General features: G+C 37.3%; 1 protein-coding gene across 6 annotated transcripts in view; it reads right to left on the reverse strand.

The window, feature by feature from the left end:
- CHN1 (chimerin 1) overlaps window positions 1-17,459 on the reverse strand; it is a 200,780-nt gene that overhangs the window by 70,325 nt on the left and 112,996 nt on the right. For 3 of the 6 annotated variants that reach the window (XM_086359122.1, XM_086359112.1, XM_086359104.1), the window contains one exon: window positions 13,256-13,544. The exons of 2 other annotated variants lie outside the window; for them this stretch is intronic. In XM_086359122.1, the coding sequence (XP_086215248.1) occupies window positions 13,256-13,544 (289 nt within the window). Of the gene's footprint in view, window positions 1-11,212; window positions 11,291-13,255; window positions 13,545-17,459 lie in introns of those variants that run through there. One more of the 6 variants, XM_086359163.1, reaches the window with a different exon arrangement.

A 17,459-nucleotide genomic window follows, 5' to 3' on the forward strand; every position in this document is an offset into this window, starting at 1 on the left:
CAGAATCTTCTTCTTTTAATATTTGATAAGAGTTTACTTTAAAAACAACATAAAGAGTTCCAGTTCAACAGTAACATGCCTCAGTGGGTGAAGGGCCCATCTGAACTACAACTTCCTTTGGACAGGTTCCAGGATGTTTTAACTTCTCTATTTTGAGTAACCCGATTATTCAAAATACAGTGATCTACTTAGACACTAACAGAGTCCAATGTTCAGTCTCCACAATGACATCAAGGGGCATCTGGTGGAAGGGTCTGGTTATCCTCTGTGATTTCATATTTCAAAACAAAGGATGCCTTACTAAAACACACCTATACAATCCCTCGATAACTCACCATAAACCTATCATCTCCAAAGATACTTATAATACCTACCCTCAAAAGGATTGCTATAGAGATTAAAGGAGATAATCGCGTAAAGTATTTAGCCAACTTTCTCACATAAACAGGCTCAATAAATGATAGTTATTACTGTTCCTAGTTTTATAACTTTAGGAGATCTATACTGAGGAGCAAGAAGAGATCTTCAATTTCCTGAAGCAAAAAACAAACAAAAAAATTACATGACCAGCTCAAAGACTTAAAGCAGAGTCAAGCCTATACCTAAATCAGCATGTTTAAAATTAAAAGCTTTTGCACTGCAAAAGAAACCATAAACAAAATGAAAAGACAACTCACAGAATGGGCGAAAACATTTGTAAACAATGCAACCAATAAGGGATTCATCTCAAAATGTACAAACAGCTCATGCAGTTCAATATAAAAAACATACAACCCAATTTAAAAAAAAATGGGCAGAAGATCTAAATAGATATTTCTCCAAAGGATACATACAGATGGTGAAAAAGCACCTGAAAACATGCTCCACATTACAAATTATTAGAGAAAGACAAATCAAAACTACAATAAAGTATTACCTCACATAGGGCAGAATGACTATCATCCAAAAAAAAAAAAAAAATCTACAAACAAATGCTGGAGAGGGTGTGAAGAAAAGGGAACCTTTTTACACTGTTGGTGGGAATGTAAACTGGTACAGCCACTATGGAGAACAGTACAGAGGCTCCTCAAACTAAAAATAGAACTACTAGAAGATCCAGCAATCCTACTCCTGGGCATATCCAGAAAAAACCATACTTTGAAAAGACACAGGTACCCCAGTGTTCTTACAGCACTGTATACAATAGCCAAATCACAGAAGCAACCTAAATGTCCATCAACAGGTAAATGGATAAAGAAAAAGTGGTACATATATACAATGGAATATTACTTAGCCATGAAAAGAATGAAATAACACCATTTGCAGGATGGACCTAGAGATTATCATTTAAAGTGAAGCCAAACATAGAAAGACAAATATCATATGATATCACTTATATGTGGAATCTAAAAAATGATACAAATGAATTGATTTACAAAACAGAAACAGATGTACAGACTTAGAAAACAAACTTACGGTTACCAAAGAAGCAAGAAAGGGATAAATTAGGAGACTGGAATTAACATATGCACATACTATACATAAAATAATCAATCAGGACTTACTATAGAGCACAGGGAACTCTACTGAATACTATGCAATAAGTTATATGGGAAAATAATCTATAAAGAATAAATATACGTGTGGGGCTTCCCTGATAGCTCAGATGGTAAAGAATCCGCCTGCAATGCAGGAAACCTGGTTTGATCCTTGGATTGGGAAGATCCGCTGGAGAAGGGAATGGCTACCCACTCCACGTATGACTAAACTACTGTGCTGTACACCTGAAACTAACACAATACTGTACACTGACTATATGCCAAAGTAAATACAAATTTTAAAAAAATCTGCATGTTTTTAGTCTGTTCTACCTCTTAAATAATAAGTTCTCAGAAGTACAGAATCTTAAGTCTGAGAAACCTCTTCAGGGTTAACAAAAAAAATTTATGAGTGATACCTAGAGGGACTTGAATGTCATCTCTGAAGCTGAGTCCTTCATTTTACAACTGAGGCTCAGAGAAGTTGATGACATGCTTAAAGTGACAGCATCAAAGTCATAAGATGAAGATCCTGATCTCCTGTTCCAAGGAGATGCTCAATTAAAAAAAAAAACAAAAAACAGTTTTGGGAGTGTGTGTAGGAGGGGCTGGATAAACACAAGGTAATATGTGATAATCAAAGCTCCTTCTGAAGTGCTTCTATCTGACGAGTAAAGGTGGATCTTTATGGAAAACAAATCTCAAAAAATAAGGAATTAAGGGAGAAAGGGAATAGCATAAACAGGGCATTTGAACTAGATGCTGTGGACTGCTTCAAAGTTATTAGCTTACAGGGCTACAGAACTTCTTTTATGAGTTAACACTAAGTCAAATATTAAGAATCCATTACTATTTACACATTCTTGGAGTGAAAAAAATTAAATTAGCTTAAAAGTTTAGAATATTCTTGTATGAAACCCAAAGTGAAAACCCCTTGTTTACAGCCCAATATCACTATGAATTTAAAAAAGCAGGAAGTCATAAAGAGAGAACAAGACTCAAATAATACTGCTTATATGTGGAATCTGGAAAAATGGTACAGATGAACTTATTTGCAAAGCAAAACAGAGTCACAGATGTGGAAAACAAACTATGGTTACCAAGTGCAGAGCGGGGGTGGGATGAATTGGGAGATTAGGATTGATGTATATATACATTACTATAAATAAAACTGATAACTAAGGAGAGCCTACTGTATAGCTCTGTGGTGACCTAAATGGGAAGGAAATCCTAAAAAGAGTGGATACATGTACATGTATAACTGATTCACTTTGATGTACAGCAAAAACTAACAAGACACTGTAAAGCAACTATACTTCAATAAAAATTAATTTAAAAACTACAAAAAGAATAAAAATTGGGTAGCTTAAAAAAATGAGAATAAAAATCTAAAATAGAAAAAAAAAAACAAAGCCCCTTTGCAGTAACTATGAACACTGCTTCTAAAGCATAAGTCATAATCATTAATTAGGCAAATTAATTAGGCAATCATCAGACATAATCATTGGCAAAGGCATTGGTAGGGGGGTGGTGCTTTATCTAAAAGGAAACGAAGGAAGTTTACTATTCACACTGAAATAAGTGGCAAATTTGAATGTTAAGTCCACAAGACTGTAATATATTTCTGGTTTAAGTAACAGTTTCAGAAAAGTCCTTCTTGTATATCCTGCAGATGGAATTTAATGGAAATCCTTTCCTCTTAAAAGCTTTGTTAATTTAGAACTGGTAACTGTAAATGATACATGTTTGGCCCTCTCTTTCTCTCTCTCACACACACACACATTCACATATACAAACACACTCACATATAAAACACTCAGTTTGGCTGCTGTCTGAAGGGCAGACAGCAGAATATTATTGGTTATGTTAACCTGTCAATAGCAGGATATACTGGGATTTTTAATATTCTTACTGTTTTTCACTTTTCTCATTCACTCCCATTCCAACAGGCTTTTCTGAGGGAGATGGGAGAAAAGTTATAACCATTTCTCCAGGAGTTTTATGTGACCTATATAGTCTTCCCCATGGAGGCTTGTTACACAAGAGAATGTCATTCTTCACTGGGACTGGGCAGAGAACTCTGGTCTACAGGACTCTTGAATGGGTTACAACTGCATGCTTTCAAGGATTGTAGACAGAAAAATCTAAGTGCTTTAGCAGTCTCTACAAAGCTGGAAAAAATGCTTTAGTGGTGTTCCACAGGGAATTTTGGAAGCATATCACTGCCACAAAGAATGCCTTTTTTTCCTTGGAGTAGACTGGGAGGAGGAAGCAGAAATGGTAGTTTTTCTCATTATTATACCTCAGACCATGTAGTACAGTTCACAGAGAGCAGGGGACACCTTTTCCCATCAACTTAACCGTGACTAACACCTGTCATGGGCCCTAGCCCAGGTCAGAGAGGAATGGCAAGGGGGACAGCCAGTGGTTAAAGGAGGGCTGGCTCAGTGCTTCTGGCTCGGGTCCAAGATGCCAGCAGATTCTTCCTCCCTGCATCTAAGAGCCCTCTCTGACTATGCCCCCAACATTATTAAACTCCTTGTTATGGGTTAAAAAGTAAGAGTCCATAGTGATAGGATTCAACTTCAACAAGTTATAGTATCTTGCACTCACTATTACATATCAACAATTCTTTTGTTGCTTATATTTCCCTAAAAATACATGACCTGAAAAATTTTGTACCTAACAGAGATCAGGAAGATAGGTATTTAAAAATAATAAGATGACAAGTTTAAAAATAAGTAAAAAGTAAAAAAAAAAAAAAAAAGAGGTCAGAAGTGCTATAAATGTAGAAAACTAAAACATTAAATAGGACGTCACCTGTCATATCAACCATTAAACACATTTCTTGTCCTGATGGAAATCTAATCAGTAGTGGCCTTAGGCAGGAGGTGAGGGGTGGGATTTTCTACAAAGGGACACTTGGGACTTTCTGGAGCAATGAAATGTTCTATATTTGATTGCAGGTGGGGCTTTACACAGGTGCATACATTTGTCAAAGGTCACCAAATTGTACATGTAACTGAATACATTTTACAGTATGTAAAAGATACTCAATAAAATTCACTTATAAAGAATTCTTGGGAAATGAGCCTATAAAGAGGTATGGGTTCATTTGTAGAGTTTCCCCCATTTATAGAAAAAAAGAACTTTCTCAAGAGCTAGGGCATCAGTTGTTTCCTTACTATGAACTTGCACAACATCCCTGAGTCATTCTAAAGTTATGATGCAAACTATGAATATACCCACACTTAGGGGTCCCTTCCTGTTGAGTGGGCAAGAAGAAAGAGTTGTAAATCTCTTAAGAAGGTGCTAAACAATCTGCAGCTTGTATTAAAGCTTCTGCTTTTGGAGAGAAATTCGACAGCAAAGGTGACCTTTCATCAAACATTGCTGGTATATAAGTACAGAAACTTAGAAATCATCAAGGAAAATGTTTAAGTTGTATGAGATATAAAATTAAATAATATAAAATAGGTCACCAGCAAATCTACAGCATTAGTGGATTTTCACTGGATGGTTCTAGAAGCTAAGGAAATAGAAGATAACAGGGTTGATTCATTCAAGTTACTGTAATGTAGCAGCACAAAAATTTTAAAAGAGATACACAAACAAGGGTACAAGTAGTAGCCATTAGAGACATCTATAACTTCCTATTGAAAGAATCTTAATAACTCCAATATAAAACTCAGGTTTGAGCATTTCTGACCAGTTATGATAACTTGTTCAAGTTATAGCTAGATAAATCTCAGGCTGGAATCAAGATTGGTGGGGAAAATATAAAAACCTCAGATATGCAGATGGCACCAATCTAATGGCAGAAAGTGAAGAGGAACTACAAAGCCTCTTGATGAAAGTGAAAGAGGAGAGTCAAAAAGCTGGCTTAAAACTCAACATTCAGAAAACTAAGATCATGACCTCCAGTCCTATTTCATGCAAATAGAAGGGGAAACAATGGAAACAGTGAAAGACTATTTTTGAGGGCTCCAAAATCACTGCAGATGGTAACTGCAGCCATGAAATTAAAAGACACTTGGTTCCTTGGAAGCTATGACAAACCTAGACAGCATATTAAAAAGCAGAGACGTCACTCTGCCAACAAAGTTCTGTCTAGTCAAAGCTATGATTTTTCAGTAGTCATGTATGGATGTGGGAGCTGGACCATAAAGAAGGCTGAGTACCGAAGAATTGATGCTTTTGAACTGTGGTGTTGGAGAAGATTCTTGAGTCCCGTGGACTGCACGGAGATCAAACCAGTCAATCCTAAAGGAAATCAACCCTGAATATTCATTGGAAAGACTGATGCTGAAGCTGAAGCTCCAATACTTTAGCCACCTGATGCAAAGAGCTGACTCACTGGAAATGACCCTGATGCTGGGAAAGATTGGAGAAAAAGGGGATGACAGAGGATGAGATGGTTGGATGGCATCACTGATCCAATGGACATGAATTTGAGCAAACTCCAGGAGATAATGAAGGACAGGGTAGCCTGGCGTGATACAGTCAGTCCATGGGGTCGCAGAGTTGGAAATGACTGAGCAACAAAGTTAACTTTAAGGAAACCAAGAAGAGTTAAGGACTAACTTAGGAGGCCATATAAAAAACATTAAGTTTTCATTACTCACAAAAAGGCTCAAGCCATAGCTATGACTTACCAGTCTCCAAGAGTCTAAATATTAGGGGGAGAGAAAGTGAAAGTGAAGTCGCTCAGTCGTGTCTGACTCTTTGCGATCCTATGGACTGTAGCCTACGAGACTCCTCCATCCATGGAATTTTCCAGGCAAGAGAACTGGAGTGGGTTGCCATTTCCTTCTCCAGGGGATCTTCCCGACCCAGGGATCAAACCCACGTCTCCCACATTGTAGACAGACACTTTTATCACCTGAGCCACCAGGGAAGTAGGGGGAGAGAGGATGACTTCAAATAGAAGGGGAAAATATGGAGCAAAAAGCAGAAGATGAAAATTACAGATCCAAATCATTGAACATAAGGTATGATATAAGTATTTACTAAAACTAGTGAGCTGACTCTTTTAGAATGGGTCCACAAAGTTAGTTAGACAGCAACATGGGAAGGCCAGATTATCCCATGACAGCCTCTACTTGCTTGGGACCCCAAATGCTGTGACCAACGAGGTCAGCAGAGTTGATTTCTATTCCATGAAGCTAATGAATGGGGATCTTGCCACCAATGATTATTTCCTCACCAAAATTCTAAAGGCTCTAAAATAGCAATTGTGAAAGAATTTCTAGTAGCTTCCTTTTCAAACCCTCAAACCAGTGATTTAAGAGTTATTTTATTTATTTAATTGGCCCAGACACAGAAATCTTCCAAAACTGCAGCTGGCTTGGAAAATTATAATTTGGTCTTCCGTTGGCCTGGTTCTTTGGAGCTGAGGAACTGATGTTTATCTTCCATCTTCCTCTTTCCATCTGGTTTTCCCTAATGGCTTTCAATTACTAATCCTTTCTGTGGGTGATATTATTGAAGGACAGATGAGATTCACACAAACAATTTCCTGGGTCACATTTGAATTTTCATCAATTATTTCAAGCATGAGATTTTCTGGTGGGGTCTAGCTTGTCCTGACACATGACTGGTACTGTGAGTTTGGGGAGACGCCCTCTGCCATGTCGGCTTCTTTGAGCATATCCCTAAAGATGTGTCTCCATCCACTGCCCTTCACAAGCTACTTCATGTCACAAAGACAATTTTTCTAAAATTGTCTAGAAAATATATATTTTATATATATACCATATATCAGATGGTATATCTGTGGAATGAAGAATGGCGTTGCCTGCTGCACAGAGACATTCTAAAGATTCTGAGAGCAGGGGACACCCTACTTTCCCGTCAATTTGACTGTGACTAACACCTGCCATGGGACCCAGCCCAGGTCATAGAGGAATGGCAAAGAAGACAGCTGGTGATCAGAAGAGGGCTGGCTCAGTGCTCCTGGCTCAGGTTCAAGACTCCAGCAGGGCAGAGAAGATCTTCCTCCCTGCACATAAGAACTCTCTGTCATTGTTACAGATTAGTCCTTATTACAGATAAGAAAGCAAAGAGTCCACAGTGATAGAATTTAACTTCAACAAGTTTATAGTATTTTGCAATCACTACTACATACCAACAATTCCTTTGTAGCCCGTATTTCCCTAAAAACACATGACCTGAAAAACATTACAACTAAAATGACAGTCTTATTAAGAGACTCCACTTTGTGATGAAGCGAGTAGGAGCCTTTGGATGTTATCTTGTGAACTCAGAGGGCCGATGAAGCACTGAAAAGACAGATCTTGAAGAGTATCCTACACATGCTGTTTCTAGTGAAGGTGGGGGAACAGTACTGAGACCATGAATCGGCATCTGGTTGGTGATCACTCTGAGCCTAGAGGGCAATAACGTGTCACGTACAAGGAAGGCCACTTTACAAAATCTCATTAATACTCATAACCACCAGTGCAATGGAATCCATAGACCTACTGTAGTCTTTAAAAAAAAAAAGGTCTATGGATTCCATTGCACTGGTGGTTATGAGTATTAAAGACTACAGCGGACTGAGATCTAGGGAGATTAAGGGCTTGCTAAGAACACACATATCTGTATATATATATACTGACCATGTCAGCTTCCAAGTGGCACTAGTGGTAAAGAATCCGCCTGCCCATGCAAGAGACGTAAGAGAAGCAGCAGGTTTGATCCCTGGGTTGGGAAGATGGAGGAAATGCCATTTTCCCCAGGAGGAAATGGCAACCCACTTCAGTATTTTGCCTGGAGAATCCCATGGACAGAGGAGACTGGCGGGCTACAGTCCCTAGGGTGGCAAAGAGTCGGACACGACTGAGTGACTTAGCATACACACTGATCATGCAGGCTCTTTCTTTTAAAAACTGTACTTGATTTCTTAAGAAGGTCATTGAGAAGAGGACAAACCCACTATGAGAAGTTCTGTATGGAAGTTATAGTCTCCTCATAAATTACTCAACTGATTTTTTAATACAAATAAGTGACGCTGGGCCCATGCGGCAGTTCTCTAAGGGTCTGTTCTCCCTGAACAACTGATCCTAACCTTGAACCAACCACACGAGAGACCTGACAAGGGGACGAGGGATGGATGAGGATAAAGGCAGAGTAAAGGAGAACAAGAGGAGCACAGCGTGGGGAGGAGCAAGGAAGAAAAAGAGGCCCCAGAGGCCAAGAAAACACAAAATCCAGTAATCAAATGGTTTTCTTCAGACTGTTTCATGCTGCCCACTCCTCTGATATTGTTACTTTTATAATGATTAAATTTAAGTTTGGGTTTCTTATGATTTCTACATTGAGATGATACAGAAACAGAAAATGTGCTCTATGTATTTTTAAGCAAAGTAAAAACACTGGGAAGAGTGGCTTTGTGGGAGACTAAGACAATTAGCAAACCAGACAGTCCATGCTCCGTCTGCTTTCCCAGGGGATAAAAACTCCTGTCACTTTACGAAGCTAACCAAAGAATCCCAGCAGTTATAGCATTTTTGGTAGGGCTTTCATTTCAACAAAGCTCTGTAATACGTATGCAGTCTAGGGATCCCCAAAGAAGTCTTTGAAAAAAAAATTTTAATGTACAGGAAATTCCTTAAATTATATACACACCATATATACATATCATATATACCATATTTTACATATATGTTTATATATATAAACATATCAAGAATTGCACTCATTCCAAAATTCTAGGGAAGGGAAACATGTATATACACACAGACACACATAGGTTATTTAGCTTGGTGAACTTCCATAAAACCAACAAGCTGATTTTGCCCCCTCTTGCCATCACAGGCTATCCTTATATATGAGACAGGTTTTGAGCTTAGAGGATTAATCCAAAAGGAAAGAGGTTCTGGCTAGAGTCAAGAGTTCTGACTGACTGTACGGTTTTTGAAATGCAAATTATGTATTTTATTTGACAACATGCATTATTAACAGTTACAGGAGACATTTTCAAAAGCATGGTTTTGGAGAATGTAAAGCCACATTACTAGTAAGTGCAGAATCATCACAAAACCACTGTGTTCTGCCATAGTCCAGGACCTGTTGAAGCAAGTACACTATATTCACTACCTGGAAGAAGAAACTGTTCTCTGTGAGGGAAGGCGAGGGTGGGATGATTTGAGAGAATAGCACTGAAACATGTACACTACCATATGTGAAAGATGACCAGTCCAAGTTTGATGCATGAAACAGGGCACTCAAAGCCAGTGCACGGGGACAGCCCAGAAGGATGGGATGGGGAGGGAGGGGGAGGGGGGTTTGGGATGGGGGACACATGTACACCCATGGCTGATTCATGTCAATGTATGGCAAAAACCACCACCAGAATATTGTAAAGTAATTAGCCTCCAATTAGAATAAATATTAATTATTATTAATATTGTTAATAATAATTAAAAATAAATAAACAAAACAACCTTTTAGGGAAAAAAAAATGTTATGGCCATAAAGCCATCCTGCCAGGGCTTCCCTGTTGGCCTAGTGGTTAAGAATCTGCCTTGCAACGCAAAGGACACTGGTTCAATCCCTGGCCCAGGAAGATCTCACATGCCACAGAGCAACCGAGCCTGTGTGCTACAACTACTGAACCCATGCACTGCAACTACTGAAGCCCACGTGCCTAGAGCCTGTGCTCTGCAGTAAGAGAAGCCAACACAATGAGAAGTGCGTGCTGCACCACACAGAGTGGTCCCTGCTCACTCACTGCAACTGGAGAAAACTTGTGTGCGGCAATGAAGGCTGATCACAGCCAAAATAACAAATAATAATACATGTTAAAAAAAAAATCCATCCTGTCAACCTTCCACAAAAGCTCAGACACTCAACTTAAATACCTTAAGGACTGAAAAAAACACATGTAGAATTCTCATCCTTCAATTCTAGAACAAAGAAAGACCTTAAGAGATCATCTGGCTCAAAACTTCCCAAAGTGGGTTTCATGAAACATTATTCTCCAAAATGTTCTGAATAGGGGTAAGGTGACTCAGATAAGTTTGGGAGAATTCTTGAGTGTCACAATGCACATTAGGGATTAGCAAAGCTGTACAGTCTAAAGAAAAGAAATGATTAAGCTTATTTTTTTTAAAAAAACTTCATTTTTATCAAACCTATTTGAGCACAGAACCCTTTCTGCAGTATTTATTAAAATCCTGTAAACTACTGTTTTGTAGAAAAACCCTTGTCTTATATATTGAAAAAATGAACTTCAGACAGGTTAGGGATTTGTCTCAAGGTCATACAGTTAGTAGATACACTGGAAACAGATTTCACCTTTCTAGACTTCACTTTAGTGCTCTTTCCTGTGCTGTGCTTTCCTTTCTCATACAAAGCCTGTGCCTCCAGAAGGATCACAGACTATAAACCAGACTGTGGATGTCATCTAGTCCAGAGCCCTCTTATTTAAAGGGGGAAACACAGTCTCAAGAGAGGTGAAAAAAGCTTGCCCCAGTGACAATGCCTGTAGCAGAACCTAGCTCTTAATTCCAATGCTCGTATCCTTTCCATAACAGTATACTAGCTCCTGCAAAGCCAACATCTTCCACCTCTGAGAAAAAGGAGTGATGGATAAGGGGATTTAGCTATTCAGGACCCAGTAAAATATTTATCAAAGTGCACTTGTGTCAGTAGGTATTTTAAACCATTTAAACATGATTGTCTTTACTTACAAATGTCATCCACTGTGACAGGGAATCAATGTTTCAAGCTGTTGAACAGGTCATCATCCCTGCCCTGTTGGATGACACCTGTAAATAAAATAAATCTAGTTTTGAGTGAGTAGATTTTAAGACAACTAGATTTAAGATGCATGCAGCTTAAAACAAAGAGTAGTTTTTAAGAGATGATTCTTAATCAAGGTTTGCTGAAGAGAAACACTTTCCAGGGCCAGCTATTTCACTCTATGCCACTGGCCTTCAGCACAAAAATCCAGGTAATGATACAGGTAATATTGCCAGAATATAGAGGGCATCATAGCTCTTAGAACTAAAAGCTTCTTTCAGGCGCTAGCTATACCTCAGTCTCTTGCCTCTGTGAATATTATTTTCACTGTGTAGGAGGGGCAACCAAGGCACTATGAGGTTAAATGACTAGCCCTATGTTAATGTTAAATAACTAAGTGTCTTTAACTTGAGTCCCTTAATGTAGAAAAATGTATACAGAACACATCAACAAAGTTTATCATTAGGCTGACCCAATTTGAAAGACTTACAGACATTTAAAAAAATATTTTACAGATGTTAACTTAGAATATTCTAGACACATCTTCATAACATAATATCAGTGCTAGATATTTAAATACAAGCATTACTAAAAAAATGCCATGAATGAAAAATAAAAATGAGAAAATGGGAACTTGAGTGCAAAGAACAATATTAAATGCAGCATGCACTTAGGATTCTAAATTCTGGTTACTTCCAAAAAAGATCTGTAGTTCCTAACAAATTTAAGTATATGAAAACCATTTGCTATAGTCTATAATTTAATATGTTGGTTTCTCTGTAGCCACAAAATGCCACTCTAAGATCTGCCAGAAATTAAGATTTAGGTTGGACAATGCACATTTGAAATTTCCATTCTGTACCTAAATACTCCAAGATAATGGAAAGCATTCAATATTTTAGAATCCTGCCTTGAGGTAATATGACTGTCATAGTAACATTCCCCTCAAACTCACGTTGAGTGCTTACTTTGTGTCACAACACAAAGTGTCTGATTATTTTATACATACTATCTCAGTCAATCCTCCAAAGCTGAATATTATTACAATTTTACAAATAAAGAACATTAAAGCACAGAGAATTTAAGTAACTTGCTGAAGTTCATGCAACTGGTAAAATTTTAGAATTTACGCACAAATCTATTTGGTGACAGAATCAAGCTCAAATCACTATATAATACATTTATTTAATATGGCAACTTAAGATACTCGAAAATATAAGAATTCATTAAAACAATTACAATTAGAAAACATAAAACTTTCCCAACTAAATCCCACACAATATTAAATATGAGGAAATTCTCATTCTTTTTCTTGGGGGATTAAAGGGAGACTAGGGACAATTTTCAAGGTAAAATTATTTTAATGCCAAGGAATTAAAGGTTCTGATGTTAACCTTAAATATATTACAATTAAGACAAATGAAAACCTTAAACTGTCTTTCATAATGATAGAAAAGTATATCTTCCTGATTTACTTTCTAAGTCCATAAAGAGGTAAATTCTCCTGTTACTCAAGACTGATTCTCAAAATAGTGTAACAGTTATTGAAAAACTGAATTTAACCATGTATATTTAAAAATACATGTTTTCTATCAATCTTCTAAAGAAGAAAACTAATTATAAAGTAAATTACTTTTAAAGAAAACAAACTGATAGATAATGTAACCCCCTTAAATTTTTTATGTAATATAGCTAGTACAAGTTATGCTTCTGATTAAGACTCAAACTTTTTTACTATAAAATTTGTTGGCCATTTTTCCAACAAATTTTTAAAACTGTAAAATAATCAGGAGTACAAAAACACACCTGCCATATTTTAACTGAGTAAGAATCAGATATATGCAAAACTCAGCATCACAGAAACTAGACATTAAGGAAAAGGCACACCCTTTCCAAAGCACCATGGAGAAGTCAATCTCTTCTGGCAATAATGGTTTTCTTATAAGGACCCCAAACAGAAGAAGATAAAGTGTGGTTTCATGGTAGCTTACCCTTTTCTCTGACACCCCATCCTGGCCTGTAGAATCTTTCTCATCAAGTGTCTCTTTCAGGACTGGCATATGTTTTTGGTATGCTGGCTCTCTGTTTAAGGTTGTGTATCCTATGTGCTCATAAATTGGGTTTATCGTCATCTTGGCAATGTATTCTGCTGCCTTGGTTTCAATATAGAGAGTAATCAATCCATCAGTCACCAGATCGTGGATGGACTCAAAGCGCTTCTCCCCAACAAAGTGCTTTCCATCGTAGTAGAGCCTGAAGTTTCTGGTTTGACTTCCAAATCTGCCTCAATGAAATGGGAAAGATGTTTTTAAGAAAAGTAAGCAAGTGAATTCTTTCCGAAAAAAAAATTTAAAACTATTGCTCTGTGTGTGTCTTCTTTGTTTGTTTAAATAAACTGTGGCTAATCTCTATGAATCGTCTGGAATATGGAAAGTTAAACTTTTGAACACAAAGAATGAATTTGCAACAATGAGGGATAATTAGACCAAAGCAGGCCTACCCTAGAAGGTAAACTTTGTTCTTATTTATCTTTTTAAGCCACTTCATTATGACTCTAGGAAAAACAGTGGAAAATAAACCTCATATACTATTAGAACACAGTCAATAATCAACTGGTCAACTATATATGACATTTCTGTATTAGCATGTTCTTTCCAAGTTGATCAGTAAAAGTATTCAATATACTTCGGATCACAGCATTCATGTCTTTTAGTGGGAAAGCACCACTAAGGGCTCACCTAGGTGTGATGCCAGCAATCATTTAAAGAAGAGCTGATTCCAGAACCTGAGTCATCGGTAGAGCAAGATGGCACAGAAACACACTTATGCTATTTTGAGCCGTGGGTTAAGGACACGCTCTTCTCTTTTACATAGTCATCCTTCTGTCTGCATGCTGAGTCTGGGCAAGAGATGCTTGGAATACATACAGGGCATATAAGTCATAAACTACTGGACTCGAGAAATTCTATTTTTACTTCAGAGTCACATTTCAGTGGCATTTTAAAAAAAACTGAAGAAGAATGGTTTATGATAATTTCAGTATTTTGCTTCCTGCGGTAAACCTCAGAAATGGATCCAAGTTGGCACAACTAGCCTAATGTCCTTCCAAGATGACAAAGACAAGAACATGCACTGACTTTAATAAAAGCTGATGCCAAAAGGCACTAAGGGCCATCTCACAGTCTCTGGAAGATAGCCCTGGGTGAGCCTAATTTAAAACCAAACAAATCAGAAAGGATATATTTAATTTCACTGTTAAAAATACACAGAACAGAGATGAACTAAACACTAAATTAATAGCTGTTTAAGTGTTTAAATAGAACTGCAAACTTATGCAACAATACTATTCTGGTATAGGTTACATTTCAAGAAGACAGAAGTGAGAATTTTCTTAAGATTTCAGTTTAAATGTGCCCTACAAAATGAATCATTTTTTTTTTAAATAATGGCCTGAGGTATCTCTGATTCTGTCATTCAAATTAGACTTTAATAGTTATTTAATATAGAACCCAATATTCTATACATGCTGGTCCTTCTTCTAAAATAAGCAATTAAATTTTAGTTTATATTCAAGTGAATGATCCATATAATTCCACTTCCCATTCTCATTTTCCTCTAACGTTAAACAGATATTTCTCCCAAGTAAATTTCCCTTATGATGTATGTCTAAAAAGTTGGAAGGTAAAATTTCTATACCAAAGTTAAATATACACTTTTTTGAGTTAAATGCACTGCTTTTATTATTTCCTCTTCACTAATATTCATTGTTATTGCAAAATAAACATAGAAAGCCACTTTATAATTTTTGTAAGGTTCATACAGCAATAAACACAGTATTGTTTAACATTAAGCTCTTTTATATTTCACTTGCATTCAAGGCAGTTCAGTAAGGGATTAGACCATTTTATTCCACAGGGGCTTAAGATTTTACAAATAAGCAGTTTCACAATGTGCATGGCACTTAAAGACCATCTAAGCAACGGTGGCAGGTGTTTGTCACTCAACTGTCTTCTGAAATCTGCTAAGTATGGGAGCAGAGGGCAGAAGGGAAGATGGCTGAACTGGCCTCACAGGGGTGGGATGGTTAACTGAAAAAGTGGAAATCTAAGGTTAGACTTCTTGACCTTTTACAATGAAGCTCTTTCCAAGCCATTCAAGGAGGGGTTTCCTGGCTACTTCTATGTTATTGGGCAAAAAAGTCTAAGTAAGTTTGTTCTTAACTTAGTGACTTTAAGAGATTGTGTGCATGATTCCCAACTTCCAACACAAAGACAAGATGAAATGCTGAATTTTTACAAGTTTATCTTTAGGTGGTTTTCTAAAAAATGATTATAATAATATATATGACCTTATTCATATACAGAAAAGTTACATTTCTATACAGTGATACATGAAACCAAGTCAGTCCAGTATCCCCCTCACATTATGAAAACCAAGAAACTCAATGTTTAACAAGATCTAACATATACACTCAAACCCACATAAGATCTGAGTTATTGTTTATGTCCCAGTACAAAAGACCTTTGCAGTCTTGAAAGAGGGTTTGGACAGGGGAAGGCAAGTCCTGGTTCCTTTGTGTTTAACAAAAAACTTCAGGCTTTTGCATCAGACAAATTAAGTTTATATCCTGGGATCTGCCACTCAGTGAGGAGATTTTGGGAAAATCATTCTTCAGATTCTGCACCAAGATACAGGAATAACATTACTCTATACAAAGTAACATTACTTGACTGTGAGGATTACATAAGAATATTTAAGATAAAGTTACATACAGTTAACCCTTGAACAACACAGGTTTGAACTGCACTGATGACTTGGGTTTTTTCAACAGTAAATCCTATAGCAAGCACTACATTATCTGAGGCTGGCTGAATCTGCAGATCTGATAGTGGATATCACAGATAGAGAGGGCCAACTGTAAGTGATATGTGGATTTTCACTGAGCAGAGAGTAGGCATCCCTATTCACGACACTGTTCAAGGGTCAACTGTAGATAGTAGGTTCAACTGCAGTCTCCTGTCTCCTTTGCTAGCTTAGACTTCTGCAGAGAATAACAGAATGATTATCAAACAATAAAGTAAAACAAAAGTTATTCAATAATAGGTACTGAAGTAAAACTGGTTGTGTAGGAACATCTGCACTGGTTGACTTTACAGCCAATGAAAGGCAAAGAGGAGTTCCTTGTGAGTTTTTTCACTCAGGATGCCCCAGGTTTATACTATGTGGTTAACTGAGTGGAACTATAAACAGAGCACAAAGAGGGGAGGAGAGAAGCTGGAAGAGTCCTTCCACAGGGCCTTGGGAGTTAGGTTTCCAATTTCAGAGAAAAGAGGTCAGTATATATACTTGTATTGAAAGCAGGATGTTTTAAATGGACCCAGCGATAACTCTGGTGGCTCAGACAGAAAAGAATCTGCCTGCAATGCAGGAGACCTGGGTTTGATCCCTGGGTTGGGAAGATCCCCTGGAGAAGGGAATGGCAACCCACTCCAGTATTCTTGCCTGGAGAATCTCATGGACAGAGGCACCTGGCAGGCCCTGATCCATGGGGTCACAAAGAGTCAGACATGACAGAGACTAACACACACACACACACACACACACACTGAACTCTTGAAAGCAGAGTATTAATTTGTAAAACCTGTTAATGCTAAACCATTTTCCCTTAATGTTTATAGGAAAATATTCTTTTCATCTTTTCATATATTCACCCTCTGCTTCTGCCCTTATTTTTAAATAGCTGTTCATTTTTTGATGAACGTGTTCAAAACTGTATAGGTCCAACTCTCACCTAGATAGAGTTCAACAAGATGAAAATTTGTTTTCTCCAAAGTGGCACTGCAGCTAACAGAAAGGAAAGACCAGAATAATCTGTTCTGTACTGCTACTGCTATACATAATTATGACTTTCTAGAAAGAATGCCTTTTTATCCAGTGACTTCAGGTTTTGGTTTTCATGTTTTGAAAAACTGTTTTAATGCTGTGCCCATTTACATTCAGATGAATTTCAAAATACATAATTCTAAGAACTTTAAAAAGTGAACAGAACCCTTAATACCATCCTTTCTATTTTTTAGCAAGTAAACTGCACTTACAAAAGAAAAACTCAGTCTAGAGGGACAAAATGATGAAAACAGATACAAAGAATGACCTTTGGGATCTTACTTTACTTTTTTCTGAAATAAAGAATTAGTT

Source organism: Bos grunniens, chromosome 2, assembly GCF_055505025.1.
Source record: "Bos grunniens cultivar Pamir isolate PY7600 chromosome 2, Bosgru_T2T1.0, whole genome shotgun sequence".
NCBI lineage: Eukaryota > Metazoa > Chordata > Mammalia > Artiodactyla > Bovidae > Bos > Bos grunniens.